The 18152-nt window shown below is 41.1% G+C and overlaps 1 protein-coding gene across 1 annotated transcript in view; it reads left to right on the forward strand.

Moving 5' to 3' along the window:
- Positions 1-16010, forward strand: part of FAM227A (family with sequence similarity 227 member A) — a 101593-nt gene extending 85583 nt beyond the window's left edge. Inside the window, exons 10-11 of the mRNA XM_089681986.1 lie at positions 7267-7419; positions 15885-16010. Of these exons, the coding sequence (XP_089538112.1) occupies positions 7267-7419; positions 15885-15899 (168 nt within the window). The 3' untranslated portion in view covers positions 15900-16010. The remainder of the gene's footprint in view (positions 1-7266; positions 7420-15884) is intronic.
- Positions 16011-18152: the final 2142 nt, after the last annotated feature.

Consider the following 18152-nt stretch of genomic DNA (forward strand, 5'->3'; position numbering starts at 1 on the left):
TGCAAAAGCATTTACCCCACTTTACCTTACACATTAGCCATATTTAGGGAACTGTGTCAAAGTATTCTAAAGGTGTCTTGAGGGGTGCCTCAAGACTGTCTATAATTTTAAAGAGGCACCTCATTCTAAAATGTGAAACTATTCTAATAATTTTATATAACGCAGCAACATCCACACGTGTAGGACACCCGACATTACAGGTGATTTATTATTCCAAAACAAATACACTTTTGCACACTGGTACTGACTAGTATTCCAATGTTTCTCTTCTCTCCCATTGATGGAGAGGGGCAAGGGAGTGTCAAACTAGGATGCTGTGCAGGCAGCTGACATCCTCCTTAACTGATGATGTCATTGGTTGTCAGGATGCCAGTGGCTAGAAGGTTGTAATGGTACACAATGAAAACCTATGGCTTTGTGTAACTAAAAGACAGAGTTGCTCCACCCACTGTCTTGTATACAATTTTTTGGCAATTTGTAGACATTTTGCCAAGGCACCCCTGAAAAATCCTCAAGGCACCTCAGGGTGCCTGGGCACCCTGGTTGAGAGGCTGTTCTAGTAGGACAGGAGTGGGGGTAGGGACTTGTGCTTTTGGTACCAACTCTAGCCAACCACATAGCCCCTCTTACATATGTGAACAGTCAAACGAATGGGTGTTTGGCTGAATGAAACTCCAACTGCAGAGCGAAGCAAAACATTTAGCAGTGGTATTACTACCACTGCTAAATGTGACAGCTTCCTCCTGTTTGTTAGGATGCCGGAAGGTGCCAGCAATCTAACAACCAGTGACCCATTCACACCTAGCACATTAGGCTGTCAGCTGATTAGGGATTCCCAGCTTGCAGGTGAATGTAAACAAACAGCAGGTGTAGTGTAACAAAAAAAAACAAACTGTGTGAGGTTCTCCCCAAAATTCATACTAGGCCTTTTTGGTTCCGTATGATTTTAATCACTTGCCCTCCAGAGGATTTACCCCCCCCCCCCATTTCCTTACCATGCCATTTTTTGCATTATGGAGCTGTGCTATTTCAACTGGTAATTTCGCAGTCATGCAACATTGTACCCAAACACAATTTATGTCCTTTTTTTCACACAAATAGAGCTTTCCTTTGGTTGTATTTGATCACCTCTAGTTTATTATTATTTTTTGTGCTATAAACAAAAAACCCCGAACATTTTGAAAAATATTTTTTACTTTCGCCATAAAAAATGCATAGTAAACTCAAAGATGGTCATAAATTTAGGCCAAAATGTATTTTACTGCATGTCTTTGGTAAAAACAAAATCCCAATAAGTGTATTAATTGCTTTGTGTGAAAGTTATAGCGTTTACAAACTATGGTATAGATACTGCAATTTACACCATTTTTTGCTATACAGCGCTACGCTAGTTTAACTGACAATTGTGCGGTCATGCAATACTGTACATAAATTAAATTTATGTTGTTTTTTTTCACACAAATAGCTATTTCTTTTGATGGTATTTGATCACCTCTGGGGATTTTTTGTGCCATAAACAAAAAAAGACTGAAAATTTGGGAAAAAAAAAGATTCTCATTTCTGTTATAAAATGTATCCAATAAATTCAAATATCGTCATAAATTTAGGCCAAAATGTATTTTGCTGTATGTCTTTGGTATAACAAAAAAAAACCCCAACAACAGCATATTGGTTTGTGTGAAAGTTATAGCATCTACAAATGGCGGTATAGATATTGGAATTTACGCCGTTTTTTGGTATACGGCGCTGTGCTAGTTTAACTGACAATTCAAGCAGTACTGTACATAAAATTATTTTCCTTGTTTTCACACAAATAGAGATTTCTGTTGGTGGTATTTGATCACTTCTGGAGTTTTTTTTTTTTCGCTATAAAGGAAAAAAGACCAAAAATGGAGCAAAAAAAGCAAGATTTTCTAATTTCTGTCATAAAAAATACTCAAATTTCATCATAAATTTAGGCCAAAATGTATTTTGCTACATGTCTTTGGTAAAAAAAAAATCCCAAAAACTGTATATTAATTGGTTTGTGTGAAAGTTATAGCATCTACAAACTATGGTATAGATACTGGAATTTACACAGCTTTTACTTTCTTCTGATTGTTTATCACATTTCTTGAGGTGCTAAAATACCAAGGCAGTACAAACACCCCCAAACGACCCCATTTTGGAAAGTAGACACCCTAAGTTATCTGCTGAGAGGCATGTTGAGTGGAAGATTTATTTTTTATTTTCCACAAGTTTTTGGAAAATGACAAACTTTTTTCTTTTTTGGTCACTTAAATGATATATTGCTCACACTTGCCATGGGTGTATGTAGAATAACACCCCAAAATACATTCTGCTACTCTACCGAGTGGGGATACCACATGTGTGAGACTTTTTGGGAGCCTAGCCACATACAGGAACCTGAAATCCAATAACGACTTTGAAAGCCTGGAGGTGTGTAACTTCCTCAATTCATTTTTTCATTTTCTATCAGTTTCAGAGGAAATACCAGGATAGCACCAAACTCCTCCAAATGACCCCTTTTTGGAAAGTAGACACCCCAAGGATTTTTTTTTTCTCACAATGCTTTGAAAAATAAAAGAAAAGAAAAAATATTTTGTTTTTTTTCTTCATTTTCCCAAAACTTGTAGCAACAAACGAGATCTGCAAAATACTCACCATGCTTCTTATCAAATTCCTTTGGGTGTCTACTTTCTGAAAAGGGGTCATGGGTCACGGGTATTTACAAGCTGGGAAGGCCCAGTGATTAGGTCACACGGTGCCATATGCGCCAATTTCAAGATTGTACAAACGTCTAAATAGTGGCACGCTTGGAAAAAGGATGACACCAAGTCCCAAACTATCTTGCCACTGCTCCCCATGTAGTCTGGGCATCCGGAGGGCCCCACGTGACTATCGTTTCCCTTGTAAATCCGAAACTTACATGTATAGCCTGTTGCCCTCTCACAGATCTTATACATCTTGACCCCATATCTGGCACGCTTGCTGGGGATAAATTGTTTAAATGCAAGGAGGCCAGAAAAACTGAGGGACTCATCAACACAGATGTTTTGCTGGGGAGTATAGACATCTGCAAATGTTTGGATAAGGTGATTTGTGAGGGGCCAACTTTTGTGGAGCTGGTCAAATTCAGGGTCACTCCGCGGACGACAGTGTATTGTTGTTGAAATGCATAAATCGCATTATATTCTCATATCTATGTATGGCCATGGTAGCAGAGAACACTGGTGTAACGGAACCGACCCAGACTGTGCTTGAGTACTTCCGTTAGACTACCGCTTCCCTGTCCGAACACCGACAACAGACACCACAGCCGACCATACAAGACTATAAATACATAAAAAGTGAGCGTTCTAAAATCAGCAGCAAATGCACTCAAGGTAATCACAGCAAACCTCATAAGAAAATAAATAAATAAAGTAAAGTGCAGCGCATAAGTAATAGCAATGGATATGAGAAGTATAAATGAGTGGTAAATGAATAATAAATGTCCCATAAAATATCTGGAAGCACAAATAAACCGTTCATAAAATATGATCCACTTGTTGTAGCAGTATACCAAGGCAAGTAGTGACAGGAACAAGTGATAAAAGTGCGCACTCACCGGACGCGCATATATATTGTGCATGTAATCAATATCCACCCGGATCATTTAGGAAGGCGGAGTACGTGAGTTCCCATCTACAGGTAGGTAATCTTGTCTTGGTGAAACAAAACTGCTAGGTCCAGAGGTCCCCTTAAGGTTAGACGGGTACACAGCCTGGGTACAGAGCTCCCTCCCTCTGGTGGTAGTGGATTGCAATCAGATGTCCTAGAAATCAATTAGCTCCATTTGGGAGCCAAAAAGGTGCCCATAGTGTAGTATTTTAAAAAACACTTTATTCGAAGTATGCACAAATAAAACAGGGTAGTATGAACTCTAAAAAATGCCTGTAATGGTGAAGAGTAGTACTGACCCCTTAATAAAGATGGCCACCGGGCCTCCTCATGGCTCCAGGTGGCTGTGACGTCAAGCTCTGTTGACTCCTCCTTAGGCCTTTCGTGCAGAGCACATCATCAGAGGGGAGGCTAGTTTATTTGAACACAGATACAAGATATATACACTCAGGGGACAATCCACCCTCCCTGCATAATGACACAAGGTGGGTCAATCTACATTTAGCAACAAGAGACACACAGGTATTCAAACTTCACATCAGCAGACAGTCCCATCAAGAGGGAGGGCTGCTGGAGACACCCCCTCCACTAAGTTAATACACATAAACACATACATACCATAATAGTTTTCTCCCAAGCCAGGCCAAATAGAACAATGGGATACAGCCACATAACATTAAACAATCAAAAAACCCCACCCCATCTATCTCCTAAACATGTCTACACAGTCTGAGACAAAGCCCACACAATATTAGGACAGATCACCCTGTACCCCTAACAGGCACAGGGTGATTTACACATAAGAGAGAAATGGGGAGCTGAGACAGGGGACTCCCCACCTCTTCAAAGTGAGCTGGGTTCCACAGGCACCCCACCCAAAGTGACTCCCGTCACAACGGGCACATGATGAAACAGGTCTGTGGATCAATACAACCGCAATTCATTTTTTTTTTTTTTTTAGTAATGCCCATGTTGAGGTTTAGGCCCAAAAAAACGTTAAATTCGGAAACCGTAATAGGTTTCCATGCAAATGGTCTAGCAAGGTTTGAATATGGGTTGGTGGTGATAAACTGTTGTGCATATAAATTGCTTTGATCCACAATCAATGCATACAAATCTTCCATGAAAAACTGCTCCAAAAAAATCAAGGGGAGTAGGTAAATTTGCTGATCCCACCTGAATTCCGGGTTGGGCAGTGAATGGGGGAAGTACAGGTGCTGCAGAATCTGTGGGCTGCTAATCAGGATTTGCAATCACATCTGGAAGGTCACTATGAGCTCTACAGGCCTGTGTTCGAATTCTTGGTGGCTGTGGGACAATACTTGTACTAGCCACTGCACCAGCTTGTACTGCACTTATGGCACTCCCCATGTCATCAAGTGATATTGCAGTGCTGGTATGTATAGGACCAGGATGTACTAGGCTGCTGGTGCTCGCCAGTTCGCTGAAAGGTTGAGCAGCACTAGTACTGGCACTCTGCTGCATATGAGAATCATCATACAATTGTAACATCTCAGCAACCTGGGAACGGGGTCGAGTACGTCTGACCTTAGCAGGGACCTCTACTCCATCGTCTGAGCTATCTGTCAGGGTGCCGCTGTGACTACAGGTTCGTATTCTGAGCCTGATTCTGTCAGTGAGGCTTCCCCTTCGCTCTCATCTGACATACTCAATCCTGTAGGCCTCTTCACTAGAGTACCTTTCATTGGACATTTTTGTCCACTAAATGTATAGGTACCTAATGCGACTCACGGGAAAAAGAGCACCTGGCTGTCCAGGACTTCTTGAACCGCTACAAAAAAAATTTACCTGCAAGTGCTAGCAGAGATTAGGCCTGATTCTGCAAACCCTGCAGTTTTGTATGCAATGTACCAAGTGACAGTGACCTACTGACACTGCACTTGCTAGGGGAGAAGGGGGAGGGTTAAGTGTAGGGGCTAAATGCAGGTGATGGGGCTGAACCTGCTAACGCTGCATTTTTGTGGACACTATACTAGTGTGAACGCTGGTAAAGTGCTGATCTGATCAAAGATATTGATCTGTTCAGACACTGTACTAGCAGTTTATTGTGTATGGAGGTTTATTGTGTATGTGAACGTGTTCCTGGCATTCAAGGGGTTAAATGTGATGACTGATGTAGTGGAGGGCAATCTGACGCTATCTAGGAGGGATGTCAACGCTATCTAAAGTCGCCGGTGACACTAATAGTGATCATTAAAAAAATCTACACTGTATTAATGACACTGGTGACAGGACAGTGAAAGGGTTTACTGGGGGGTGATCAGGGGGTTAAATGTGTGCGTGCGTGTGTGTGTTTTTTTTTCTTTTACTCATGTGGATCTGCTTTCTTCTCTCTCTGGGATGGAATATGCCCAGAGAGAAGATTGCATTTCCTGTACCTGTGTAAATGAAAACACAGGTACAGGATGTGTGATAGGCCAAGGATCCATCAGCAGATCCAGGCCAATTGCTGATTATTCGGTCGGGCACCGAATCTTGGTATCAGCGCGTGCGGACACCCCCCGGCCTGTTACAGGCAGGAGCTTGAAACATGTGTATATATACTGTACATGATTCTGTGCAGAGAGTCCGCCCTGTAGCAATATTTCTGTTATAGGGCAGAGTTAAACCAGTTAAGATGAACACCATGAAAAAAAAAAAATGGCATGGGGTCTCCCCAAAATTTCTTGCCAGAACTTTCGAGTTTGGTATGGATTTTAAAGGGGATCCTCATGCAGAAAAGAAGGAAGTAAAGTCAGGTTCCCTAAAAATCCATACAAGACCCTTATCCAAGCATACAGCCTGGGTGGCCAGAAATGAGGATGAGCGTGCGCTTAAACCTCCACCCCACAAGACCCCTTGGCAAAGCACCTTGTCCTTATGTTGATGAAGACAAGGGCCTCTTCCCCACAAACCTGGCCCAGTGGTTGTGGATGTCTGCGGGCAGAAGGCTTATTTAAAAATAAAGGGGCCCCCAGATAATACCCCCCTTTTCCATGTCGAAGAGTAAGGGGTATATAGGGTAAGCCTACTCATTTACAAAAAAAAGAATGTACCCTAGAAATATACACACCCAAAAGTTTGACAAATCCTTTTATTAAAAAAATGTCCCACAATGTACAGTGCATCCAGAAGGTATTCACAGCACTTACCATTTGCTACATTTTGTTCTGTTACAGCCTTATTCCAAAATGGGTTAAATTCATTTTTTTTCCTCAACATTCTACAAACAATACCCCATAATGACAATGTGAAAGAAGTTCGTTTTGAAATCTTTGCAATTTATTAAAAAAAAAAACGAAAAAAAAAAACAACACGTACATAAGTATTCACAGACTTTGCCATGACACTCATGGCCGTTACCTGTTGGTCCGGGAGTAAAAGCATGCCTGGGAGGTGAGGAGCCGAGTTAGAAGACAGCCATCTCTCTCAGCTGCTCAGCAGTGCACAGTCAGCCCGATAGATAGGAAGCAATGCCAAACCTATTATTGTTACAGACAGCGCAAGTTCTCTCGTGACAAGTTGACTGTGTGTGTGTAATAGTAAAATATAAAGAATTTGCCAGAATGTTATATGTATTAATTCAATGTATTCATCTTGTAGTCTCATCCTACTTTTTGTGAACCAGAGTTTACATGCATGGCTTTTAACCTAAATGGACACAGCCCTCTCATGCAGTATTATCTGAAAAAGAAAAAAGCTGAGTCGCAAGCTGGAGTAAACATCTTGGTTCAAAGGACTGAACTTCAGAAGCGGGTATCATATCCTTTACATTAGGTTTATAAATTTTTCACATTTACTGGAAGTTCTTTATTTTATATTCAAATGTTTTTATTGAAATATTTCGAAACATACAGCATACGACATAACAGAGAACAAAAAAAAAACAACGGTATATAAGGTTCACTGTAGGTATATACATTCTAGATTGAAAAGGGTGAAGTGGAGGTACCCCGCCAACCGGCCGGGGTAGATATTAAAGTCTCGTCTTGGTTACATGAGAGGTATGCTCTAGTTTTGTGAACCTTGTTGAAATTTTGGTAGGTATTTATATAGGAAAATTGGAGAGGGCAAGAGGGGGGAAAGAGGGGGGGGGATGTGAGGCACCTAAATAATCTAAATCGTGTAATTTGAATATTATAAAATCATTTTACTATGCAGTTGGGATTCTGTAGCCAGCGAGTCCAGTAAGTCTCAAATTTGTGGTACGAAGAATTATGGAGGGCTGTTCTTCTCTCCATCTCGCATGGAAAGTTAAGGTCAGTTATTAAGCGGTGTAAAGAGGGAGTGGTGATAGATCGCCACAGCCTTGTGATATTGAGCTTTGCAGCTGACAAGATGTGTATGGTAATAATGCGAGAAGACAGTGGTATTTTATTTATGCCGATATGAAGGAGCGCTAGAGCAGGGTTTGGAGTAAATGACGTCTTAGCGATGGAGGAGATTATCCGGAAAACTTGTTTCCAGTAGGAGGTGAGGGATTTACACGCCCACATTAAGTGGAAAAGTGAGCCTAGTTCACCACAATGTCTCCAACAACTTTGGGAGTGCTGAGGGTAAAATAAGGACAGCTTAACAGGAGTTAAGTACCATTGGTGAATTATTTTCAGATATGCTTCCCAATGTGAGCTGCACTTTGAAGCCTTGAAAGTGGTAGTGAAGGTTTTCTCCCACGTACTGGGAGAAATGGGCTGGGAGATTATTTTCTCCCAGTTCGCAAGGGATGAGGTGTATGTGGTAAATTGTGCTTCCACTAGAAGTGTGTAAAAAGTTGATATACCTTTTTTTGGATAAGTTGTCCTTTGGAAGAATTGTTGTGCTGTTGCTGGTATTTTTACGCTGAGTGGCACAGGTACCTTGTGTAAGATATGGGCTATACGTATATATGTGAAATGTTCAGTAGCCGGGATTTGGTATTTCCCTTGAATAGTCTGAAATGAATCTTATGTATTTTTAGTATATAAGTCTTGTATATTCAATATTCCATGGTTTATCCATAGAGTTAGGTTTAAATGGGGGGAAAGGAAATGTAGGGATGTGAGCGGAGTGGGAATTTGAAGGTTATCTTTGCGTAAGTGACTATGGGCAATGATGTCATACCAAGCTAATAAGGAAGCTTGTATGCATGGGTGGTTGAGTAAATTAGTAGGGTGTGCTCCACGGGGTACGAATAATAAATCTGACAAGGTGTGCGGTAGTAACAGGGAAGTTTCCATCATAGTCCAGGTTTTGCTTATTGTGGGCTGTCTCCAAAAGAAGAGCTGATCAAGTAGAGCGGCATGGTAGTACGATTTCACATGTGGGAGACCCGCACCCCCTCTGGATGGAGGACGGATTAGAAGGTTTGTGGCACATCTGGGCTTTTTCGAGTTCCAAAGGAATTTGTTCAATATTGCCTGGAGTTTCGTGAAGAAAGTGTGAGGGGCTGGGATAGGGAGAGTGCGAAAGATGTAGAGTATCTTGGGTAGTATGGACATTTTAACTGTCGCCATTCTACCTAATGTCGAGAGGGTAGTGGTGCGTAATCCTTTAATCTCTTGCGGGATAGATTCAAGTAATGGTTTAAAATTAGTATTATAGAGTTGGTTTGTCCTTGCCGTAAGTTTAATTCCCAGATATAGGATGCTAAGTTTTTCCCAAGTAAAAGGGAAGTGCTTAGAACGTAGTTTTTGGGTGTTCTCAGGCGTGTGTAAGTTCAATATAGATGATTTGGGCTCATTGAGCTTGTAGTAAGATATGGATGCGTAATTTTGTATATGCATTCTTATCGACTTGAGGGATTTGTACGGGTTAGTGACCATTAGGATAATGTCATCAGCAAATAGGCTAATCTTGTGTTCGGAAGTTAGGAATTTAATTCCCGTGAAATTAGGGTCATTCCTAAGGTTGGTTGCTAGTGGTTCAATGAGTAGGGCAAAAATTATAGGGGATAGTGGGCATCCTTGCCTAGTTCCGTTGGATATGTAGAAGGGTTGAGATAGTGTGCCATTGGTCAGAACTCTTGCTGAAGGCTTAGAGTAAAGGGACAGAATAGCTGATAACATCCAATCAGATATTCCAAATTTTTGGAGCGTGTACGACATAAACTGCCAATGTATTCGGTCAAATGCTTTTTCTGCATCAAGCGATAGCAGGAGCGAGGGTTGGGTATCTGATTCAAGGTGGTGTAGTAAAGATATGATACGTCTAGTGGCGTCAGGCGCCTGTCTACCAGGAATAAATCCCACTTGGTCTGGGTGAATTAAGGTCGGTAGGTAGGGGAGTAGTCTGAGGGCGATTATCTTAGCATATATTTTTATATCCGTGTTAAGAAGCGAAATTGGTCTGTAATTTTGTACTAGTTGGGGGTCTTTACCAGGTTTCGGAATGGTAGTGATTATGGACTGTAACATTTCTTGGGGGAATTCCCCGGAGGATACGACATGGTTATATAGGACCGATAGGTGTGAGTTAAGATTGGTGGCGAATGTTTTGTAGTATTCATTTGTAAAACCATCATTCCCTGGTGATTTGTTTAAAGGAAGGGTACGTATGATTTTCCCAACCTCATCAGGAGAAATCGGTATGGATATAGATTCGAGTTGAGAGGGAGTTATGTGTGGGAGATTAGTGTTATGTAAAAATTGCTCTATTAATTGCGTTGTTGGTTGGGTTGTATTAGTGTCATCTTTTAAGTTATATAGTGTCTGATAGTAAGTCGCGAAGGCATTGGCTATATCTCGGGGATTTGTCAAGGGAACGTGCGAAGTAGGGTGTCGAATTATGGGTATTTTGGTTTTAAGTCGTTTTTGTTTAATGATCTTGCTAAGAAGTGAGTTTGCTTTGTTACCGAGTGCATAGAATTTAGCTTTCGATCTTTGCAGATTGGCATCGTATGTGTGTAGTAAAATGGTGCGTAATTTATTTCTATCCGCGTTTAGTGTCGCGGTTGTGGAGGGAGTTGGATGTTGTTTATTGAGTCGTTCATTTAGGCGAATGGAGGTCATGAGTTGGTCGACTTGTTGAGAACGTTGTCTCTTAGTGCGGGAATTTAATTGTATGAGGATACCTCTCATGTAGGCCTTGTAAGCCGGCCAAAGTGTGGTGATGGATATATCAGGGGTGACATTGGTATCAAAAAAGAGTTTGTGAGCTTCCTGAATATGCTTCTGATTGTCCGGTGACGTTAGAAGTGAAGAATTGAGTCTCCAAATCGGTGGGATCGCCATATTTTGATCATCATTTAATGTTATTTGGATTGGGGCATGATCGGACCAGGTTATAGTCTCTATTTTGGATGACGTCACATGTTGTAATGTCCATTTGTCCGTTATAAACATGTCTATTCGTGAGTACGAAAGATGTGGGGGAGAGTAGTAGGTATAATCTCTTTCAGAACCGTGCTGACATCTCCAGATGTCATATAAGTCATTGTCATGAAGAAATTGGTTAAGGGATAGTTTTGTGGATTTCAAGGTGGAAGATGAGTCTATGTCCGAGTTACCTACAATGTTGAAGTCTCCACCGAGGATGAGTTTCCCTTGTTTAAGTGGAGAAATGACTTTGTAGAGTTTACGGTAGAAACGTAGCTGTTTGCAGTTCGGGCCATAGACATTCACTAAAGTATAGGTCTTGTCGTTTATTTTACACACCAATATATGGTAGCGGCCTTGTGGGTCCGACGTCTGTGATAGGACATGGAAGGAGAGAGAGTCATTAATGGCCGTAATCACTCCATTTTTCTTTTTGGGGTTATTTGCCATGAACAGTTGGGAGAAACGAAGAATGTATAATTTGGGTGTCTTTTGGGTAGCGAAGTGTGTTTCCTGTATAAAGAGTATGTCCGCTCGTAATTTCCTTGCTTCTTTGGATAGTAGCGATCGTTTATATGGTGAATTTAGGCCACGAACATTTAAGGATGTAAGATTAAGCATTGGTAAGCGTGGTTTCCAGTTTTTCCGTAATCTGGTGTGTTATTTGAGAGGAGTGCATGATGTTGTGTTTTCCAAAAAAATAGCTATTCAGGTGGGGGTGGTAGGACGTTCGCTCAATCAGAGCATTGAGGGGGGTGTTCCATGAGGAGTTGAGGTAATTAACACTTGGGTCTTGAGTGGGTGTCCAGTGGTGCCAAGGGAAAGGAAATGGAAGGGTAGAGAGAACAGTAAAAAACCATTTGCAAAAAATGCAAATATGACCAAGTAGCCAACATTGCTACTTAGAAGAAAAAATTGGGGGATGCGAATGGACTTGACCGCCAGAGGGAGTCAAGCCTATTATAACACGTAGTGCGAACTTCAAAGGGTCTAGGCCGAACGCCAGAAATATCAAGTTAAGAAGTGGGTCCTGGGAGAAAATGTGAGCATGTTACAGTAGAAAATTTGTCTTGTAAGGGTTATGTTGCTTCCATAGAGCTATGCGCGGGATCTTGTGATTCCGCAGGGAGGATATTCCAGGTTTTAAGTAAATCCAGGCCTGCCTCCAGTGTTTTAATGGTAAAAATCCTACCATGTTGCCGCACCGTTAATTTGGTGGGAAAGCCCCATTGGTAGGCTATGCCGTGGTTTCTGAGGGCCTTGGTGATGGATACCATTCTTTTTCTGTTGAGGAGGGTAGCTTTAGATAAATCAGCATATAGGCGGAGATTTGCATGAGATGGCGGCAGTGGCGGTGGATTCCGGGCCGCCGACATAAGTTTGTCTTTTACATGGTAGAAATGAATGCGGGCTAATACATCTCTAGGGATGGTAGCCGGTAAGAAGGAGGGTTTCGGTAGGCGGTGCGCACGGTCAATTGCGATCTCAATGTCAGAGACTGATGGAAGGAGGATTTTGATGTAGTGCTGTATGTATGGTAATAGGTCGCCATTGGTGATAGATTCAGGGATGCCTCTGAACTTAATGTTGTTGCGGCGTGACCTGTCTTCCAAGTCGGCTAGTTTTAGGTTGATTTGCTCAATATCGGTTGAGTGATCCGCATGTGCGTCAATCAAGCTGTTGTGCGCCGTAATTATGTCTCCCATGTTATTTTCAATGTGGCCTATTCTGCGTTCTTGTTGCTGTACTATAGTTGATAGTTGGGTGAGTGACGTAAAAATATCATTGTGTAGAGATTGGCGCAATGATGTAAGCATACTTTTCATGCATATCTCTGTCAAGGGCATGTCAGACGCAGGGAATGCGTCTAAGTCAGGCATGGCAGCATGAGAGGGTTGCAATAGAGGGTTTGCGGCCTGAGATGCTGTACTGGGGTCCTGATCTAGCCGTGGCCTGGATTTAACTGGGCTGAGTGATGTAGGGGACAGTGGGGGTGACAACTCACCAGGGTCCCCAGGGTAGAGAGAGTGTTGCAGCCTGGAATCGCGTTGCTGGATCATGTAGTCCTCCTGCTGGACGCTTGTGATGTCCCCCTGCGTGCAGCCGCGGCCGCCATCTTGAGATCTCGCCCCGACGGCCGGGAAGAATTGTGTGAGCTTCCCGGGCTGATCAGAGGATTTTTTCCTCCGTGGCATAGCTGAAGAGGTGCGGGCACTGTATGTCAGTGCCGTGTAGCCTGTGTGCAGTCCCAGGGCCGGTGTGAGCTGCTCGGTTACTGGCGGGTGGACGGCGCTGCTCTCAAAGCACGTCCACCATCAGAGCCAGCCGCGCATGCGCCCCTCGAAGTTCTTTATTTTAAAGTACCATTCATACTGCTCTGCAGCCCAAACCACTACTGCCCACACAGTGATTTGGGCTACAGAGCTGAGCAGCAGAGGGCAGTGTGATGCACGTTCTATTGCATGATGCCACGCTTTTTTTTTAAAACTAACTTTATTAGAAGTGTACAGTGTGACACTTCATTTATATTACTGAACAGAAGTGTGGTGCGCTATGTTTCTGTGAAGTGACATGCAGGACTGAGCAGAGCAGTGCAATAATATGCAATCATGTTGCAGCTGCATAAATTGTCGGCTCTGTATAAATGCCTGTAATAAATTTGACATATCATTAGATATACAGCATTTCTTCATGCATACTAAGTAATGTGCAAGTGTAACAGATATTTATTACCTCTTACAAAGATCACTGTTCTCCACCTGCAAATGTCTTCATCTGTTTTTCTTTCCAGATGGATTAAAGCCTAAGGCAGCCCATTCATGACTCATTTTTTTTTTTCCTTCAAACAGCATGTTGAATGAAAAAACATGACCCAGTTCTCCCATCCACACACTTGATGTGGATGGCGGAATCCTCTCTTAGTTATTGTAGTCTGACAGCAGAGAGACTTCACTGGCATCAGTACACTGATCAGCGCTGCCAGCTATAGCGGTAGAAATCGACTTCTGTACGTCCAACTTGCCCATACATGGATCGACAGTCGTCCAGTCCCTGCTGAACTGGCCAAATTTTGATCTATGCATGTCTACCTGAAGTACAGCTTCTATGAATGGAGGAGTTGAGTGAAAGAATGGGCATAGTTGGGCACTCTTAATGACTGCCTGTCACAGCTCCTTCAGTTTCATTAATCCCCACAAGAAGATTGTGGCAGCGGAGGGGAAGGGGAGTAATTGGAGAAGGAAAATTTTACATAAACCAAGATATAGCAGCACAAGGGACATTTCACACTGATGGGATGGTAAGTAATGTCCCTTGTGCTTATTTTTTAACTAAATGTTGGGCTTTAAGGCATCATCCAGGGTCAGCGTCTACTTTCTAAGCAGGGATAAATTCCAGTGCCCATGCAGTTCTGAGCTATGTTCACAAATGTGTCAGAGCTTCTCACCTAACTTGCCACAAAATTACAATGTTGCAAACTGATTGATGGGTAAGGCTAAGAAAATGCTTCCTCCTGCCAGCAGCAGACTGATGACATCATCTCAGCTTTGGCAAAGTCACTTGACTGAATCTCAGTAACTGCTTTTTAAATGATAAAATAGAATTTTTTGACAAATGATATTGTTTTATATTGTGACATGTTACAACTTTTTTCATGCAGTCTTTTAGAGTTACTGATAGGTCAATTTATTAAGCAATCTTCTATAGTTACATTAAATAATCAGTGAGGTTCTTAACCAACTTTTGTTTGCACTACATATTCAGTGAGTGTGATGACCACATGAAGATAAGATAAAACAAGAAGCCCAACACCACACAAAGAGAATGCTAAGATTACGGACCTCTACAAAATGTGGGAAGAAAACAAACGGAAGCAATTTAGCCACTTCCTGTCCGGACACTTTTACCCCCTTCCTGTCCAGGGCAATTTTCAGCACTATCACACTTTGAATGACAATTGCGCGGTCATGCAACACTGTACCCATATGAATTTTTTACCATTTTTTTTAGACAGATAAAGCTTTATTTTGATGGTATTTATTCACCACTGGGATTTTTATTTTTTTTGCTATGTAAATGAAAATGTCCAAAAATTTTGAAAAAAAGTGTTTTTCTTATAAAATTTTGCTAATACATAATCTTTCATCATAAATCTTGGCCAAAATGTATTCCATTATCTTTTTAGTAAAAAGAAAAATAAGCCAAATTAGTTTATAACCAAAAATAATAATTTTTAAATTTTTTTTACATTTTGATTTTTTTTATATTATTATGTTTTTTTTTTTATTACATACGGTCACTCTAGCAGTACAGTGTCACCATGGTGACACTGTACTACTTGTGGGGGGGTGATGAAGATTTTTTTTTTTTTACACTGATTGCTTTTACACCCATATAGGATGTAAAAGCAATAATTTCTCTTTCTCTCTGTCTGCATTCTTGCAGCCACTGTGAACTACTGAGTGAGCTGTGATTGGTCACAGCTTGTCACATGGTACAAGGCTGTTGTGAATAGCCTTGTACCATGTGACCTCTGTGATCATTCACAGATTTCACACGTAGTAAGCAATGATGTCACAAGTGACATCTTGCTTACTACTTTGCATGTGATCACTGATTGGCCAATCAGCGATCACATGATCGGGACCTCATACAGAGGTCCCGTCTGATGATCGGTGTTTCACTGTGTCCGGAGGACACAGCGGGCACCAGATCGCAGTGCTGCGCGCTCCCAGGGAGCATGCACAGCTAAAAATGGCGGTTAGCGTTTATGAATGGCAACCCGCCCCTGGAGTGCCAACGTTCTGCCATTTATAAACAGCAGGCGGACGGCAAGTGGTTAAAGTCAATTTAAACACTAATGCCCCATACACATGATGAGAATATCGGACGAATAATCATCTGTTTTTGTTTTGTTTTTTTGCATTTTAGTCTCATCAAAAATGAAGAGGTTACTAAAGTTACGAGAATTCTTGTATGACAGAATACAACTTTGGAAGTGATGTAATGTGTTTTGTGTTGTATTGTATAAATAAATCTGGAGCGCTAGTAAACTAACTTTGTGCCAGAGTTTTGAGTGAAAAAAAGAAAAATGAAAGTCCAAATAGATGTGAATCCCAATGTGAGTCCACTATAAATAACAAGTCCTTTTTAAGGTAAATCAGTCTCCATGAGTAAAAAAAACCATTAGATGATCCAGCACCAATAGCTCCAAGGAGACACAAAAGTGATCCCACCACCAAGGATAATTAAGCGCTTACCAAAATATTTTGACCCTCTAACCAGAGAAGTCAAAAAGAGCATGTATATATCATGGACTCCACAAAGCCACCTTCCACTTCAAGCCTCATAGATGAACCAGTCAGACAAGAAATGGATCCAACGGTGGATTAATCCATTTTCTCTTCCCTTCCACGAATGCTCAAAGGAATGAAATATGCGCCACATGGTATAAATCTTTATTAAAATTGCTTTAATAAAGTATTGCACTTACATGTACACATAAAAAAATCGCACAAAATAGAATCCAACCGGCATGGATGAAAGAGCTCCATCACTATCTAGTGCGTGGTGATGACAACATGTCACCTTGCACTAGGAAGCGATGGGGGCCCTGGAAGATGTCACCAATGATGAAATGCATATGGCGGAGCTACGTGCTGAACTGAGTGAGTGACTGATATGGTTCAATACAACAAAAAATACATTTAGGTGATTTTTTTTTTTTTTATAAAGCTAACAGAGTTTGTACAATTAGAATGTTTAGTGTATGGCTTTAGCCATCCTTCTGTACTTTTCATCTATCACTTCCTCTCCAAACTGTAGTTCAGTGATGCAGAATTTTAAGTTACAAAGCTATTGTAGTTTTAAAATATTGAAAAGCTATTTATTTGCAGTAATAATATTAAGCACATAACATCCTTCAGACTCATATGTAAGTTTTACATCTACTTTAGGTTTACTTTATTGAATGTGCATTATACTGTGGATGCCATGGGGTTGTGTAAAAGTAACAGTATACTGTAGATGCTAATATACTTTAATTTTAAGTATTCTGTATAAAATATACAGTATATATGTAGATGGTATTACTGTGCGCCATGGCAATTTTCTGGCAAACAGTTGACTTTATGAGATATAATATATATATATATATATATTTTTTTTTTTTAAACTGAGTTTTATTGAACATATGCAACAAATACAATAGAGCATGTGTCTCAGGTTTATAGACTGAAGATAAGTATACCAAGAAAGTGTCTGTAAGTATAATCCTTCTGCGAGAGGTAATAAACAATATAAAAACTTAAAAAAATCTCCCACAATGCTTGAGAAACAACACTGTATATATCAACACATATTATATATAAGATACTGAGCATAAAAAGAAAGGAAAGAAAAAGAAGACAAGAACCTAACCTTCAACCGTTGGTCCAAAAAGCATATCTTCCAAATACAAGTAGGATAACAGAAAAGTATAGAAGTAACTGTCAGTATGGAAGAAATACAAGCCACTACCAGTTAAGTAACAAATGTGAGAAAAGTAAGTCCTCTGCATACATAACCTCACCGTTGTCCAAGTGGTTCTTAGGAAAAGGAGAGTTAACATGTAGCTGACTCCATACAAGTTTCAAATAACTCTATCCATGGACCCTATATTTAGTCAAAATTTTTTAGGGCATCCTCTAGTTTCATAGGTCAACTTTTAAAGTGGCAATACCTGGTTAATCAAATTTTTCCATATATTAATAGAAATGAGTTCAGATTGAACCCATTTTAGCACCTCCGGTTTCCTGTCATAAAATTATAGATAATGAAGAAATTGCTTCTGATAGGACCTAAGGTCTATATCTTCTAACACCCCTAATATACACCATGTCACGATCAGGGGTCAGGCTCAAAGACCAGTTGCTACAGCAGTGTAAGGCTTACCTGAAGCCAGCAGGATAGGTACACAGGCAGGTTCACCTGAGGTGCGGGGTCTAAGCACTAACTGGTATTCACCAGAGCTCCTGATGGTGGAGATGGATTTCGCTGCGTGTTAGTACCAGGTCGCAGTTCTCAGGATCACCCCACCAGGAAGTGAGCAAGCCAGGAACCAGTAGCAGATATGGCAGGTAGGGATCTAGCAGAAGCGTCGTCAGTAAACAAGCCAAGGGTCGGTAAAAAGCGGTAGCAGGTTGGGATGAGGCAGAATCG

The sequence above is a fragment of the Staurois parvus genome, unplaced genomic scaffold (genome assembly GCF_062004578.1).
Source record: "Staurois parvus isolate SC_StPar_1 unplaced genomic scaffold, SC_StPar_1.0 ptg000282l, whole genome shotgun sequence".
Lineage (NCBI taxonomy): Eukaryota > Metazoa > Chordata > Amphibia > Anura > Ranidae > Staurois > Staurois parvus.